The 19,036-nt window shown below is 35.0% G+C and overlaps 1 protein-coding gene across 2 annotated transcripts in view; it reads right to left on the minus strand.

The window, feature by feature from the left end:
• LOC111055937 overlaps nucleotides 1–19,036 on the minus strand; it is a 248,410-nt gene that overhangs the window by 32,204 nt on the left and 197,170 nt on the right. For both annotated transcript variants that reach the window (XM_039433824.1, XM_039433825.1), the window contains exon 4: nucleotides 6,631–6,727. In XM_039433824.1, coding sequence (XP_039289758.1) covers nucleotides 6,631–6,727 — 97 coding nt within the window. The remainder of the gene's footprint in view (nucleotides 1–6,630; nucleotides 6,728–19,036) is intronic.

Consider the following 19,036-nt stretch of genomic DNA (forward strand, 5'->3'; position numbering starts at 1 on the left):
TGATCAGAATTGTTGAAGCCGTTTTTGAGAAAATAGCGAAAAACCCTGTTTTTAACATCATTCCAGCCGCCATCTTGAATTGCTCTCGATCGAAATTGTTCGTGTCGGATCCTTATAGTGTAAGGACCTTAAGTTCCAAATGTCAAGTCATTCCGATAATTGGGAGATGAGATATCGTGTACACAGAGATACATACACTCATACACTCACACACACACATACAGACCAATACACAAAAAACATTTTATTGGACTCAGGGGACCTTGAAACGTATAGAAATTTAGAAACTGGGGTACCTTAATTTTTTTTGGAAAACATTACTTTCCTTACCTATGGTAATAGTGCAAGGAAAGTAAAACATCCCATTACTAATTGAAATTCCTCACTTTATATGTCCACCAGAAACTGATGTCATCTAAATTGGATGTCAGAAGTTAACTGCAGTTATGATCCGCACAAATCACATGCAAATCGGGTAAGTGGAAGCTCAAACGCAAACTTTGCCGAGGCATTCTGATCGGAATAATCAACTAATCCGGAGTTCTAGATCCTTATGCTCAGTCCTATCCAAATCTGCGGATCTATCTAGAATGGGGTTGTAAATCTGACTGGAAGCTGAGGTTTAACAATACACTGGGATGTGAGTATCATATGAAGTTCTTCACTCTCTCTCACACACACACTCACTCTTTCTCTCTTTCTACACTCATCTATCCTCAACAATCTACTCTCTCTCACAGAATCTTTCTCTCAATCACAACACACTCACTCTCTCTCTTTTTCTCTCTTTCCACTTTCATCTATCCTAACAATACACTGGGTTGTGAGTATGTTCGTACAACATGAAGCTCTTCACTCTCTCTCACAGAACCTCTCTCTCAAACACTGTCTCTCTCTCTCACACACACACTCACTCACTATCTCTTTCTACACCCATCTATCCTAACAATACGATGGACTGTGAGTATGTTCGTATAACATGAAGCTCTACACTCTCTCTCAGAGAATCTCTCTCTCTCTCTCACACACACACACTCACTCACACTCTTTCTCTCTTTCTACACTCATCTATCCTCAACAATACACTAGGTTGTGAGTATGTTCGTATCACATGAAGTTCTCCATTCTCTCGCAATACTCTCTCTCTCTTTCTCTTAATTATCTTGGAGTCTTCTCTCATCTGTTCTCTCTCGTAAGTTTACAATTGTATTTATGCTCGAGCTCACGAGATTAAGTGTGGAATCAATTAAATGGTTGGCGTTCAAAGTCTGGAGATGCCACCGTGTGACTAGACTATAATAAGGTCCACGTTATAATGGTAGTATTTGATCAACATTGGTGTTGCTATCCTTGTCTATCATCACTGTATCATCTTTGTATCGTCTTCTCGTCATCCCTGTATCATCTTAGTATCATCTTCTCATCATCCTTGTATCATCTTCGCATCATTTTTGTATCATCTTTATATCGTCTTCATAAAGTGAGGTCCATATTATAATGGCAGTATTTGATTAACATTGGTGTTGCTATCCTTGTCTATCATCCTTGTATCATCTTCGCATAATTTTTGTATAATATTTATATCGTCGTCATAAAATGATGGTCCATATTTTATAATGGCAGTATTTGATCAACATTGGTGTTGCTTTCCTTGTCTATCATTCTTCTATTTTCTTCGTTTCATCCTTTCGCATCATCTACGTATCATCTTTTTAATCTTCTTGCAGTGAGGTCCACGTTATTTATGGCATTATTTGGAATTGCTATCCTTGTCTATCATCCTTGTATCAACTTCGTATCATATTCGTATCATCTTTCATATTCATCTTTCATCTATCATATTTCAATCATCTTCGTATCATCATCCAACAAAGCAGATATAGCTATCCTTCTCTAGTTCCGCAGCTTTGCCAGTTATTTTTTCATCAATTTAGAAATATAGTTAATTAACAAAATATTCTATCACAATCATAAGAATCTATCATTAAATCATTAAAATTCTACCAGTAGTTATGTGAACAGTAGACCTCGCGCTCAGTAAGTTACATTGACCTGTTGTTATGTTTTCTCAAAAATTAATAAATGATTTATCAATTTAAAATGTCTAGAAAAAATCCTAAATAAACATAGAGCTTTCTGTCTTATCAATTAAAAAAGGAACATACCTGTCAAATTTCATGAAAATCTATTACCGCGTTTCGCCGTAAATGCACAACATATGAACATTTAAACATTCAAACATTAAGAGAAATGCCAAACCGTCGACTTGAATCTTAGACCTCACTTCGCTCGGTCAATTATAAGGCAAGGCAGAGAATCTGCTACTTTGTTCTTTCTATCTTTCTCCTCTCCAATCTATATTAATTTCTAAAAAATCTATAATTATTCCCTACTCTAGAACGTAAGTTGAATTTTGTTTAGTTGAACACACGATCTTAATAGATTTGAATCTAAATCTGAATCTCCCATTATAACGTGAATTTCACGATATCATCTTGCGATAGATAAGAGCGAGAAATCTCTGATAATCTCCCATAAAATTTTAATTTGAGGACCTACCAAATATAGAATATGCCAATAATATTGTAAAACATTGATTCATGAGATGAAAATGCTTGTGAGCAGCTGCAGTACTGTGTTTTCTTGATCTGAGGCTTATTGGCTAGGAAAAGCCCCAGGCTGTTCTCAAAGCTTAATCGAGCCTGAGATTGAACGAGAGTAAATTATGCGAGATAATTGAACTCGCGGGTGATTCAGCTTGCTCAAGTAAATTTGAAATTCGCCAAAAAGCGGATGAACGGAGCCTTTGGAGGAATTTAATCCAAAAATATATTGGAGAGAATTTATGCCAAGAATGGAGTTTTTGGATGGAATTCTTCAGGAGACGAATTTCAAATTTGTTACTCAATTCATTTTCTTATACTTGGTGAACTAATTACTTTTTTTATGGCCACTCAAATTATTAAAACAATGCTAGGTCATGTTCATGATAATTTTATGATATTCATCCATAAAATTTTGTGTTTTGTTAAAATGAAAGAGTACTTGATAACATCTAGGATAGGCACACAGCAGTTAGTCAAGACAAGACAAGACAAGACATGATCAGACACAACACTTCACATAGTTGCTTATGACGCAACACACACTGATTAGTCATTGCAATTAGACATGTCTTCATAAGCAAATATGTGAAGTATTGTGTCTGATCATGTCTTGTCTTGTCTTGACTAACTGCTGTGTGCCTAGCCTAAATGTTATCAAGTACTCTTTCATTTTAACAAAACACAACAAAATCTTATGGATGATTATCATAAAATTATTATGAACATGACCTAGCATTGATTCAGTGTAGTATAATTTATCCACTTTAGGACTAAGTATGATACTTATTACTGATTGATGTCGAAATAAGATTTTGATGTCTCAGGTATTCCAATAAGGCTATTTGATCAGATATATTGTTATCAGCTATCAGATTTACCTCTATAGAAGGCAGTGAAAAGGCAGAGAATCGTCAACGCTGTTCTCATATCTTTCTCTAATGCCATTCTAACGTGGTCTTCACTATTCATTTATTTCCATTTACATGAATCAATCTAAACTTAATAGAGATAAAAATTAAAAAAAAAAAAATTAAGGTACCCCAATTTCTAATATACGTTTCAAGGCCCCCTGAGTCCAAAAAACTGGTTTTTGGGTATTGGTCTGTATGTGTGTGTATGTGCGTCTGTGTACACGATATCTCATCTCCCAATTAACGGAATGACTTGAAATTTGGAACTTAAGGTCCTTTCACTATAAGGATCCGACACGAACAATTTCGATCACATGCAATTCAAGATGGCGGCTAAAATGGCGAAAATGTTGTCAAAAACAGGGTTTTGAAACAGGGTTCATGATTTTCTCGGAAACGGCTCCAACGATTTTGATCAAATTCATACCTATAATAGTCATCGATAAGCTCTATCAACTACCACAAGTCCCATATCTGTGAAAATTTCAGGAGCTCCGCCCCATCAATGCAGATAGATTCCCAATTATCAGGCTTCAGATACAATTGAAACAAAAAAAATCAAGTGGAGTAGATTGAGCATGAAAATCTCTACAATTAATGTTCAGTAATATTTTCACCTAAAATTGAAAATAAGCTTTAAATTCGAGAAAATGTGATTATTCAATTGCAAATTATTGTTGATTCTATTAAATCATTCACTATGAAGAGATAGCAGTCCTCATGTGTGTCTCCAGCGTTATTGCCCTGTGGGAATCATAACCTTTAATAAATCTCTCAAATTTAGACGGATATCAAGAAACATTGTGTGTTTTTTTTTAAATCCAGCAGGCATTTGTATCACATAAATCCAAGTCACTTCAATATTCAAAAAGTATTACGCGTCATTTACTTCTCACCAGGCCTTTTCTATTGTAAGCGCCCGGTTTAATGGAGAAGTATTTCTTGAAAATGAAAAGAGTCAGCGCTTATTTTTTTGGCAAAAGTTGAACTCATAAATTCAGAGAAGCATTCTTCTCTCTTGCATACATTCTCTTCATTCGTCTCTTTTATATACTTCTCTTCTTTTCTTTAGATCTTCCTCCTCTATCTTATACCTACTTCCAAAAATTTCTCTGTTTATATTTTCCTCCTCGTTTTTTCTCATTTTCCTCTTTTTCGAACTTTTCAAGATTTTTCTTCTCTCCATTCTTCTCGCTTACATATTTCTCTCCCTCTCTTTAGATCTTCCTCCTCTATCTTATACCTCCTTCAAAACTTTCTCTGGTTTCTTCTTTTCTTCCTCGTTTTTCTCATTTTCCCCTTCTTCGAACTTTTCAAGATTTTTCATCAATCCATTCTTCTCGCTCACATATTTCTCTTCCTCTCTTTAGATCTTCCTCCTCTATCTTAAACCTTCTTCAAAACTTTCTCTGGTTTTTTATTTTCTTCCTTGTTTTTCTCATTTTCCTCTTTCGAACTTTTCAAAATTTTTCTTCTCTCCATTCTTCTCTCTTCCATACTTCTCTTGCTTTCTTTAGATCTCTCTCCTCTATCTTATTTCTCCTTCCCAAACTTTCTCTCGTTCTTCTTTGTTCCTAGTTTTTCTCATTCCCCTCTTCTTTTGAATTATCCTCGCCTATATTTCTCTTCTCTTCTCTCCATTCTCCTTGCTCTTTTTCTGAACTTTCCCTTGACTTTTTTCTCCATCATCCACTCCCTCTCTCCCCAAACTTTTTCTTCATCCTTTTTCTTCTTTCTATTCTCATCCCCTCTTTTTCCGAACTTTCCCTTGTGATAACCGGCTTTAGCAGTCACACGTTGGGTCTCATCTACACGGGCTTTTCATCGCTTTTCATCTCGGGAAATCGAATTTCCATCCCGACTACTCCATCAACATAACCTTTTGAATTCCATTTGCCTCGCTAACATTTTTTATTCGTTTGCTAAGAAATCTCATTTCCTTTACAATGTCATTTGTGAATGAGAATCCATATCCTGTAAATAGCTAATTTTCGACGGCACCCTTCCTGATATTCTACAGCGAAATTTCATTCATCAATAAAAATGTGCATCGATTAATCTCATCTGAAGTGAAATAGAAAGTATTGGAAATTGTCGAAAATTGATATCGTATCTTCATGAAATATGGATTACATTGATTTACTCTCTTGAGAACATTTTTCGCTGTGAATAAAACATATTTATTTATTTGATAGATAAAACAATACTATGATCGAAAAAGAAAAAAAAGATATTGTCCAAAACATCTTCAATTTCCTAATTTAGTTTCAAATTCTCCAAATTTTACGTAGGTTATGTCCATTTCAATTTATACACCAAATCATCAATATGAAACTATGAATCACAATAGAACAAACAATTTTGATTATATTATTAAACGAGATTCCAAATTAAATGCTGTAATTCAACCCGAAGACTTCTGCTACTGAAAATATTGACAACAGGGTAAACAGCTAGATGGAAATTCGATGATCGCTACTAATCAAAAATTATTTGTCAGCCCAGGAATCGAACCCAGTACCTCCTAATTGCCGGTCAGGAATGCTTACCCTTACACCAAACTGACAATCTCTAGATAGTAGCGTTCATTTTATACGAAGAGTCATCTTCGGGGTGAATTACAGCATTTAATTCGGATTTTCGTTAAATAATATAAATAATTCATCAGCATTTGAATAATTGCAATATGGAAAAAATTCTGATATTGTAAAATGAGGAATATTGCGAATATCTAATGATACTCAGTAATGATAGTAGCGTGAATAATAAGACCATTTTCATGGTGGAAGTCAGAAAAAATTTGGACGATGACCGTGATCTCTGATCTCTCGATTTCATTCTATAGGAGAAGGATAATCATTCTTGTGAAAACTTTGAGTCAAAAGAGAAAATAATAAAAATGTTATACACAAGGATGACTTGAAATTACTAAGGATGAGGCCCCGTGGCACAAAAGCTGGTTAAATTTCAACCGTGAATAATTTCACGAGAACCAACTAGAGCATTTTTATAAGTCTGCTTCTCTGATTGATTCTCGTGTAATTAATCACAATTAAAATTCAACCGGCGTCTATGCAACCGGCACTAAGAATTTCAATTTTTGCTTTATTTACCTTGAGTGCATTGAAGTAGCATTGATGGTGGTGTTCATGTATCTATTCAATATCTTGATAACACTATGTAGTAGATTTGTATTTGGTATGTCAGCATCTGAAACAAAAGTAAGAAGAACATTGATTATTTTCTATGTACATCCCAATTCATGTATTCATTCATGACCAAAGTTATTTGTGTTCGTTTTGTTCTTCAAATAATTATATTTTATACAATTGCACAGGGGACTGAGTAGAATTGGTAGAAAAGCCTTAGAAGTCCTAACTTCACGTAATAAATTTTTTTTCACTTCATTCCATTCCACAAAAGTGTATCAGAATTTAAAAGTTAATCAGAATTTGTGAGATATTAGTTTCTCACGAAATCCGTCATGAAACCTGAAAGTTATAATTTGAGATCTTTCTTGAACTTGGACCTCATTCCTCATGGTCCATATTGATTCAGTGGAACTTTTGAAGAAATTTTCAATTATGAGACAATTCAATCTTGACCAAAGATCCTCAATGTACCTCATTGGTCCATTCCTCTCTTCAGTTGAACTCTTGCAGAAATAATGAAACGAAAATCCAAATTGAATGCTGTAATTCACCCCGAAGACTTCTGCTAGTGCAAATATTGATAACAGGGTAAACAGCTAGATAGAAATTCGTTTATTATTCATTATTAATCCATTAGTATATCTGAATAAATGCGATATCTCTGTAATATTCATCCGTGGTATTGCAGAAATCAACAACTATGATAAAATTCCATCTTGATCAAAGCTGTTCTGCTGAAGTTTATTTTATTTCATTGGCAATTACAGATCATAATTATAATAATCATAATATGATTGGGAGAAGACAACAAGCATAGCCCAAAGCTGTCTTCTCCCAAATTTTTACAAATAAGAGTTTCCAAAAAGATTAAGGTTAAGATTTCACTTTCACTTCAAAAAGTCCAATTTCCACTTCAAAACTAATCACTGAACTAAAAATTTTGAATTTTGATATTTAAGAACTGATTAAAAACAAAAATATTTCACTCAAATCTCTAGAAATTGGAAATTTCTGAGTAATTTTACAAAATTTTGAGCCAGAAAAGATAAAGTTGAACTCTTAAGCTGGGAACACACATATCAGAATCGGTCTACAGTGAACATATTATTCCTGAGAGTTTCCCACATGAATCAGTATCGGTCTATGGTGAAAATATTATTCCTGAGTGTTCAAATGGTTCTATTCCCGCTCAGCCCGACTGAGTCGTATGAATAGTCCTATTAGAGCCTATGGGAATGATATTCCCACTGTACTGGTCACGTTCAATGATATTGTGGGAATCTCACTTTAATAGGCAAAAACATTGTTATATTTATTTATTGGATAGAGCAAACAATACGATAGTCGGAAAAGAAAAAACAGGCTATTGCCCAAAACTGTTTAATAATACCTTATATAATACCAATATCAATATAATAAAGATGATTCGTCTCTTGATCCGATCCGAGCTGCGTTGTATTTACACACTTTTTTGATGTTTTAAACAGCGACATGCAGTCAATAATGATAATAATAATATTCGTATGGCTTCTATTGGTGGGGAGGTCCTGACTGAAGTTCCACCTTTCCTGAATATATCATTTAGTATCATTCATTCATTTATTTATACATTGATAAATACAATATAATTCTCAAATATGAATAATTGGGGAAGGAACAACAGGCTTAAAGCCCAAAACTGTTCCTTTCTCAAATTTGGATAGAAATTGTACAGAAATAGGTTATGTTCACACTTCAAGTTTTTTCCGAATTTGGGTCCAAAATTATCAATCTCAAGTTAACTCAAACCTTAGACATTGAGCAGCATAATATAGAGTGTGTGTAAAGATCTACGATTGATGATTAGCTGTTGACCTCGACGCGTTTCGAGTACTTGGGCCTGTCTAGACTGGGCCAATGACAGTAGAGCTCAACCGTCATTGGTCAACAGCTAATTACCAATCGTATGGCTTCACTCAAACTATTCTCGTATCCAGCTGCTCAATGATCAAGCTTTCAAATTACTAGAGTTTGATGATGGTCTAACAACCGAAGGTATCCTATGGTATCTCGAACTGTTCTAATAAATCAATGGTTTTGACATTATCAAGTCGTTGATATTTAATTCAGTTTCAACTCTTACGAAGAGTAAGAAATCAGAAATCTCTAACTGAACAATTCAAGACGAACTGAACAAAACATTCTTCCAAACAGGTTCGGAGTTTGTACATAATTGACCGAGCGTAGTGAGGTCTAAGATTCAAGTCGACGGTTTGGCATTTCTCTTAATGTTTAAATGTTTGAATGTTTATATGTTGCGCATTTACAACGAAACACGGTAATAGATTTTCATGAAATTTGACAGGTATGTCCCTTTTTTAATTGCGCGTATATACAAGGTTTTTGGAAATTTTGCATTTCAAGGATAATATAAAAGGAGCCTCCTTCATACGCCAATATTGGAGTAAAAATCAGACTATAGAATTATTAATCATAAATCAGCTGACAAGTGATTACCCAGATGTGTGGAGAAGCCAGTCTATTGTTGTATTTCCATAAGGTCCATAGTTTCAATCAGGTACTTGTGGATGAGAATACTGCGTGAGGTCTACTGTTCACAGAACTACTAGTATTGTATCAGTTATGAGTTACCCTTCCCGATGATTTCAGAATTTCAGATTTCCGAAGCTGATTTATTCGCTCAGCTTATTCCTGTGTTGTTTTACAAAGTTAACCGATCGCCTGCAGCATTTGGCAGGCAGAGAACCGGAGCTGTTGTTAAATGTATGAATCGAAGTTTTAGTAAACGCCCACAAACGGAGTATAACCGGAGTTTTGCAGGAAACCGGAGTTTTGTAGGAAACTGGGGTTTTGTATCCAGGCACGGGAAACCTATATGCTTGAAACACGAGAACCCAGCCTTGATTTTATTGGTTTATTCGGCGTGTATAATGTATTCCATGCAACAGGTGTTCGATGCTTTCCACTAGAAAACAGCCGCAAGCGTTAAACTTGTTTCGAATTTCTATATCTCGAAATATTTTGATGTAACTCAAACGAATAATTCTACCGTGGTTGCGATACGCGGTTGCAGCTATCATAGTAGTGATACACATACATACTCTGTAATACAAACAAATGGTTTTGTTTGAGTCTGAGTTTGGTAATTTTTTGGAGTTCTGAATCACAAGGAATCATTTTGATTTTCAATGAAGGGAAATTCAAAATGTTTGTTCCAGGTTAAATACTCTATTCATTATTCAGGGTTTGATTACTTTGTTTTGTTGGATTTGGGTTGGTTAATGTTTGCTTTCATGAGGCTTTGATACTGAATTCCTAATTAAAATGGTATGGCTGTTAATATTCAGCACTTAGAGTGTTCAAATAATCATGATGATACGCTGATGACTTCTACAAGGGAATGAAAACAGGCATGAGTTAAATTCCAATCACTGTTCAAAGCATGTGATTAGAATGATGTTAATTTTTTTTTGAGTTCTGAATCACATGAATTATTTTCAATAAAGAGAAATTCAAGCTTCGCTGTTGAGGCTCAAAACACAGAGAGTCAGCAGAATGATGTTTGTTTTGGATATTCAATAATTTGATAAGGTTGGGGATAGTATAGTATATTGCATACAAATTGAGAATAATTTAGCAAGTAGTATTTTTATCTTGTCAGGATCTAACTGTATAGAAGTTTATATCTTTATTTCACTGAGTTAATTTTCTTGTCAAAATAAAAAATGATTTGATTTGAGTTTATTATTACAGTTTTCAATAATAAGATTCATGGAACTTTGACCTTGAAAATCACATGAATAAAAGGCCAAATCACATCACATTTCTTTTTCCAATCCAACATTTTTGTTAGCTGGATCATCCGATTTTAAGATTACACAACTTCAAGTAAAGTACCACAGCTTTTAGCCCAAAAACAGTGTTCTTCTCTTCTTCTTCTTCTTCTTTCAAGGATTAGGCGTACACACCTGTTCCGGTTTCAAAGGATATAACTATTTACTCTACCATTTTTTCAGAGGTCTGCCAATATCCCTTCTACCGTAGGGTCTATATTTCATGATAGCCTTTGGTATCCTAGTATCTGGCATTCGTTCCACATGGTTTTTTTAGTTCAATCTGTTTATTTCAAGTTGTGCAGCTAATGATGATATTCCTAACTCATTTCTAATGTCATCATTGCGGAATCTGTCTAACTTTGTGCAACCTTTCACACTTCGAAGAAAACGCATCTCTGCAGCTTGAACTCTGCTTAATGTTTTCTTCTTGTTAACCCAAGTTTCTGCTCCATACAATAATGTTGGTACCGCCATCACTTTATAAAATTTTAATTGTGTCTCCTTCCTTGTTCTGTTTTTCAACCGGCGTTTTATTGTACCACTTATTTGTAGAAATCTATTCAGTTTCAGATCCACATCATTATCAAATCCATATGTGATCTCAACACCCAGGTACTTGAAATAGGACATTTGTTCGAGTAAAGCGTCATCCAGCATTATTTTGGTCCTGACAGGTGATTTGCCGCAGAATGCCATTGACAATGCCCAGAATGCCCAAAACAGTTCCAATTCTAATTCATACGACAGTTCAAATGTAACCATAGTGAGGTCCACGTTATAATGGCAGTGTTTGATTAGCAATGGCATTGCTATCCTTGTCTATCATTCAACAGAGCGGATAGCCCTATCCCTTCCTCGCTTTGCTCTGTCTTTTAACAATGTAGAATTGATGATCAATCAACAAAATATTTTATCTTAACTATAAAAATTCATTATAAGATTATTCAAAAATATAATTTCCTGCTTAATAAAATATAATTTATTATTTTAAACGAAAATTTACAGTTAATATTACATCAATAAACCTGTATCAGCTATCGTCTATAGAAGGCATTGACAAGACAGAGGATCGGCAGCGATATTCTCCTATCTTTCTTCACTGCCACTATAACGAAAGTCTCACTATCAGTTATGTGTCACTTCCAAGTTTTGAATTACACACTCCAATTCACAATTCAATGAAAAAAACACAACTCTACTCATGGAATGCTGGATTTCAACTTCCCATCAACGTTTAGAAAAATTTATTGATCTTCTTGGTATACGAAATAAAGATAGCTCTGAATCATTCTCGAAAAATAATTGTTTGTTAACACTTTTGAAAAATGATTCCCTGATGATAATTATTTATTGAAAATAAAACTCAAACCTTCGGATTCATCTAGAATTACTCATCATCATCATCATCATCATCATCATCATCATCATCATCATCATCATCCCTCTCACTCATTTCCCACGCACAAGCCTAAGAGCTTATGTGGGCATCAGCCTCAGTATTATTATGAAAAAAATTACCGGATGCATTAAACGATCAAACCCATATTAATCTCCAGTTCAGTGGTTTCATTTACTTCCTCCACTGAATTATTCATCTATCCAAAATACGATCATCATTAACTGTTGGATTGTTCAGAGAATAATATATACAAAATTTTGTATCCTCATTTCTGAATTAAATAATTTATTCATTTCAATCTGAATCATTCCAGTTCACCAATCTAATAATGATCTATATTCAGTTGAATTAACAAATGCATATGAGCACTCTATTTATACTCAAGATCTGTGGGTGTCTCCAATCAGGTTAGTGAGTTACTTTCAAATAAGTTACTTGAAATCTGAAATGAGAGATGTCAAAATGATGAAGACTGTGATCTAAATAAAGAGGGAAAGAGAGACTTTATTATAAAATTGATAGATGAATTCTTAGATCAATATGAATAGAATTCATAGTTCTATAACGACCTATTCTATACTTTTATTTCAGACTATCAATAACACGTCGTTATAAAGGTTGTGAAAGTTTGTTATTTATCGAGAAAATTCATCCCTGAGGAACATGTTATTATGATATCATCATTGTCCAGATGAATTTGAAACGTGAAACTAAGCTTGAGGTAAGTTCAAGAAATTCCATATCGATGAGAAGTGGAACTTTTAACAAGCTATTTCAACTCGAATTATTACAAAAAAGCAATCGAGTTCTTGATTTGAGACAAACTTCATAATAAGTCAATACTTTTTCCATTTATAAAGTTATCTAGCAGTTCGAAGAGAACAATATGAGTTGAACATCTGAGTGATCAGAGCCAATTTCATCATATCTGCTGGATTCTCATGAATTCATTGAATCTGGTCATTCAAGCCGAATTTTTTCTCTCTCCCAAATTATTAAACAATTCAATCAATAATTGAACTTGATAACTTGATCTCGACACACTAAAATCTTTCTGAAACATAACTTTGAAATTATTACATGATGGGGATCTCACATTCAAAATGGAGTTGATAGAATTGGCTAACTCGGAATTCGCTGACTCGCCATATGAATCAATACCATATGATCAGAGCAGTTTCGATTCATACGGCAGTTTAACATGGAGTCAGCAAATTCAAATTCAAATTCATTTATTTGCCATAAAACAATACAGATTGATAAAATAAATATTTTAACTTACAAAATGGGTTAGCCAAAATTCTATCAACCCTCAAAATGTTTGATCTGCTATCCTGAATATCACGGTATATAGAAGAAGTATTTTTCATCTAAATACCGTGCTGAATATCACTTGGTATAAAGGTTTATAGCTTGCCTACAAGAGTTCTACACCATACCTTGATCAGTAGAGACATTGAGGCGTTCCGAGACATATTGGACACACGGTAGGCCATATAACTTCATGTTATTATAGAATTTGTTTGACTCAACCAGAATATGATATCTATTAGATTTCACTTTGAAGAATGTGTTTATTCAATCAAATTTCAATAATCTTGAATTCGTCAGTCAAAGTAAAGACTCACAAACTATGTGCTATTTCTAATCTGAATGATAAGATGGGATGTGTCCTTCAACAGCTCCAAGAGCAAATATACAAACGAGAAAGTCTAGAGAACGTTACTTATCTGAGATTTGGGATTCTCTGGGGAGATCATTAGGAAAAATCTAGGAGTCTTGTAAATATTCTCAGCCTGTCGAGTTTAGCCCTGTCAGCCTCAGAATATCACTTCTAAATTGGAGATGGTATTCTGCTCAGCTTCAATGCTTCTCAAGTTAGTTAAAGAATTCAAGCTGGATTGAACAGTTCGACTAGTTATAGAGAGATGTTTGATGCTCTGGATAATCGTTCCATCAATTGTTTCATTACGATTGATTTGATTTGTCTCTGAAATTCTCAAACATATAAATATTAATCTATAATAAACTTGTATGAATAATAACAAGAAACACATGAATCAGCAGAGATCTCATCTTCTTATCTTGGTAATGGAAAAATGTTGTATACACCATATCTCCAGCTATAGTGCTAACTAACCCCCTCAATCCATGCAGAAAATGCGAGTGAAACTTCAACCACATCTTGCCAATTACCACAGGACCTCCCATTTTGGCACTCAAACGTGACATGCTGTATAGTCTGTGCTAGGTTGCCACAGTTAGAACGTCAACTATCAGAGAATCCCCACTTATGAAGCATATCCCTATAATATGAAAACATTTCACTTATATTGGCTACTTTTGTTCAAATAAATAAAAACAATATAAAAACTTGTAGTACCCTTTATTAAAAACTTTGAAATATTTTTCTTGTCCTAGTCATTCAATCTCAGCTGTTTTACATGCATGAAATCAAACCGGTAAACAGCTGTTCGCAGAACAAATAAACATATGATTCTTATTACAGCATACTCTACTGTAATGGAACCATAATGTTTTCTTTACAGTCGAGTATGTTTCCTAGTTCCGAAATAGGAACAGCAAAACTGCAACAAAAAACCACCTTCAGCGCTCCAGGTGGAAGTTTTGTCAACTTCCGCAAAATTCCTGATTCAAAATTTGTAAACTAGGTTATGTTTATAGAATTTATGTAGTAACTTCAGCACAAGCAGGTAATGTTTTTTATTTCTTCTTTAGAATTATTCTTCTTTAGATTATTATGACAAAAAAATAGTGTACGTTACTTGGACGTGAATGTCTTTTGCAGTGCTCGAATGAAATTCTATAGTGAGGTCCACGTTATAATGACAGTATTTGATCAACTTTGGTTTTGCTATCCTTGTCTATCATTCGACAAAGCCGGCGGTACTATCCTTTTCTAGGTCCACAACGATGCCAAATATGTTTTTGACAGTTTAAAAATATAATTACTTAATGTAGAGAATCGGCATCACTATTCTTCTATCTTCATCCACTGCCATTAAAATGTGGACTTCACTATAGTCTCGGCTAACGCATCGACTAGAAACATCATTCTCGCCTGCAAAAGGCCCCTTCCCGTCTATGTGACGTAGGATACTATTAAAGTCTTTATATTGTCCCTATAATATGTTATGAGAATAATAGAATATTATTATTTTATTACGATTCATGTCATACAGGAGAGTCTAATAATATTGGAAATATCAAGGGTTTCGGATAACTGAGTGTTTACTGTGATTGAACGAAATGATTAAATCAATTCTATACATAAAATTCAATTAAATGAACGGTAATAAATGAGATAACACTCTTGGAGTAATCTAGTTCTAGATAGAAGAGTATAAAATCAATCTGTTTATAATATTACAATAACAAATTACTCTGAATTGGAGGTTATGAGCTGTGTCAGCTTCATTATTGGAATGCTGATCAATGATCGAGATTAAAGAGTTTTGAGAATTTACAATTCTTAATTTTCATGATTATATTTTTCTCGAAAATTTATGAGATCATAATTTCTGTGTAGCTGTGAAGGTTTTGTGCTTGATATCAATATTAAATGAAAAAGACTTGATATTGTCAAAATCAGAGTAATTTGAGATACTAGTTTCGGTCGATACACCATTATCAATCTCTAGTGAACTGAAACCTTAAACATTAAGCAGCAGAGCATATTTTGGTGTAGATGAATCCCTACGATTGGCCATAAGCTATAGACATGAACGTTCAGCTAAACTGTCATTGGCCGAGGCTGACACTCAGTAAAAAGTGGAGCTGAACCTTCATTGGTCTACAGATATTGACCAATCGTAGGGCTTCAGCCACGATTGGGTCTATCATTGACCAAGATAAGAGAGTCCCAAGTATTCCAAACATGGCCATGAGAACTGATAAACTCCAAGAAAGTAGAAAAACTTCGTAACTAAAAAAACTAAATGCATAATATGAGTAATTCTTGATTATTCCTCCTCATTAAGGGTAAAAGCGCACTAGCACGGCGAAGATCAAGACCAAGACCACAAACAAGACCAAGATCAAAGTTTTCTATACATATAAAAGCGAAATGGCACTCACTGACTGACTGACTGACTGACTGACTCACTCGCAGAACTAAAAATCTACCGGACCAAAAACGTTCAAATTTGGTAGGTTTGTTTAGTTGGCCCTTCAGAGGCGCACTAAGAACGGATTTGAAAAAAAATCCAATGATACGCCAAAAATCTGTGTTTTTCCAGCGTTTTCTCAGCTTTATCGAGAACAAATGAACAGAAAATGTTCAAATCTAGTATAGAAGCTCAGCTACGGTGTAATAATGTTGTGTTAGAAGGAATTTGGAATAACATCAAAGATACGCCCAAAATTAGCGTTTTTTGCTTTTTCTCAGATTTATCGAGAAAAAAATGAACATGAATTGTTCAAATTTAGTACAGAAGCTAAGCTAGGATGTGATAATGTTGTGTTAGAAGGAATTTGAAATAACGCCAAAGATACGCCCAAAATCTGCGTTTTTTTGCGCTTTCTCAGCTTTATCGAGAACAAATGAACATAAATTGTTAAAATTTACTACAAAAACTCAGCTGGGATGTAATAATGTTGTATTAGAAGGAATTTGAAATAACGCCAAAGATACACCCAAAATTAGCAGTTTTTTTGCGTTTTCTCAGTAATTCCATCAAGTAATAGACAGAAAATTTTCAAATTTGGTACAGAGGTCTACAAAATTTGTGATGAGGTGACTTTGATATTTCATGGAAGATACGCCTAAAATCAGCGTTTTTCTCAGATTTTCTGCGTTTTGTCAGTACACTGACTTCCTGATGGAATGAAGCATGCTCAAATGAAAAATGCAGGCGAGCGAAGCGAGCTCGCTGATCTTATTTTTGGACGGTCCAGTCGGGGGTCCAGGGGGCGGAGCCCACAGGCTAGACGGATATGGCGAGCGAAGCGAGCCTGACGGCTAGTACATTTATAAATGTACTGGTCTGGCAATTCCACAATTGGTCTGTGCGACCCGAGCCTACTGCTGTGGTCCTGCGTTTGTCGTGTCTTGGTCTGACTAGTGCACGTTGCTCCATATTATTTCAGGTTGTACTGGATGGAAGTTTTTGTTCGTGGTCTTGGTATTGGCCGTGCTAGTGCGCGTTTACCCTAAATATTGTTGTTAAACGGTTCCCATGATCATCTTTGGAATTGTTGAGCATATCTAGTGTCGACCAATATCCTACAGTTAATGGAAAATTAGCTCCATTCACACTATAACTGACGAGCGAAGTGAGGTCTAAGATTCAAGTCGACTGTTTGGCATTTCTCTTAATGTTTAAGGCTAGTTTCACATTCATTCGGTTCGTTTCGTTTTCGGATCGTTTTCGGCAAATTCCGATAAGTGTGAAACGGTAATTCGGTTTGAATTACCGAATAGAAACCGCATAGAACCGAACGCCCACTTGACACTAATAAATTTCATCAGGTTTCAATTCGTTGCTGGCGAAACGCTAGTTTCACACACTCTCGGTTCGGTTCGATTCGTTTCGTTTTCGGCAAATTCCGATAAGTGTGAAACGATGATTCGGTTTGAATTCGGTACCGAATAGCAACCACATAGCACCGAACGCCCCCTCCACACGAATAGGTTTCATCATATTCGAATTCGTTCCTAGGGAAACAGGAAAAAACAAAGTCTATCACACACCCACTTGCCTTTTTTGTTTTTATTACATCCTGATATCGTGATTATCTGTTTCAAAATTTTCCATGATTTCATCAATGGAGAGAAGAGATGAAGTTTATGTACCATGTGTCAAAACCAGGAACAAGTTTTCAATTTAAAAAAATAATCTTCCTGAACATCCAAAATTATCATAATCAAGAAGAAACTATTCAAATAATTCACAATTTTTAATCAACTTTGAAATATTTTTGTCCAAGAAAAAATATCTTACAATTTAACACCAGCTGTTATATTCAAATATACCAGCATGAACTGTGATAATCCAAACACGGCTGTGTTTGAGAAGAAAATACCTAATTAGAACCGTACGAATTAAAACCTGACATGTATGAAAGCTTCATTCGTTTCCGGTAACGAACCGAACCGAACTGAAAACGAACCGAACCGAATGAAACTGAATGCGTGTGAAGCTAGCCTAAATGATTAAATGTTGCGCATTTACGGCGAAACGCGGTAATAAATTTTTATGAAATTTGACAGGTATGTTCCTTTTTTGATTGCGCGTCGACGTATATACAAGGTTTTTGGAAATTTTGAATTCCAAGGATAATATAAAAGGGAAAAAGAGCCTCCTCCATACGCCAATATTAGAGTAAAAATCGGACTATAGAGTTATTCATCATAAATCAGCTGACAAGTGATTACACAGATGTGTGGAGAAGCCAGTCTATTGCTGTATTTCCTCAAGTTCTATAGTTTCAATCAGGTACTTGTGGATGAGAATACTTCGTGAGGTGTACTGTTCACAGAACTACTAGTGTCGGCCAATGTCCTACAGCTAATGGGCAATTAGCTCCATTCACACTATAATAATTAATATTTAAAGTAACTGTATTGAATGTTCAAGATACAATGTATTATACCAAAGTATTTTCAAACTACAGAAAGATTATACAAAGATGATACGAAGATACAAGGATGATAGACAAGGATAGCAACACCAATGTTAATCAACACTGCCATTATAACGTGAATCTCACTATATAGACAGTCAGTGACAAGAGCCGTGAAAGACGATGTGGTAGAGCATCCTGCTTGCCAAGGCTGATCATATCCTGATCAAAGATCATTGGCGTGGCAGTGTGTATGCACTAAGAGCCAGGAATGTGTATGGCATATGGCGTAAGGCATAAGGCAGAACACCCTGACATACCTGACATCTCATCCCCCTCTCAATCGAATAGCGGCGGTCGATTATCGATTATCGTCTATCGACTGTCAAACCGAATTTGGAAGCCGACAATGGAATGTGATCAGCTTGACAGCAGCCTCCTGGTGTTAGCGAGTGAGTGAGAGAGGAGGAGAGTGAGTGAGTGAAAGAGATTCTATGTCAAAGACAGAGAGAGAGAGAGATTGATTAAGTACTTTATTTATGTAGAT

The sequence above is a fragment of the Nilaparvata lugens genome, chromosome 8 (assembly GCF_014356525.2).
Source record: "Nilaparvata lugens isolate BPH chromosome 8, ASM1435652v1, whole genome shotgun sequence".
Taxonomy (NCBI): Eukaryota; Metazoa; Arthropoda; class Insecta; order Hemiptera; family Delphacidae; genus Nilaparvata; species Nilaparvata lugens.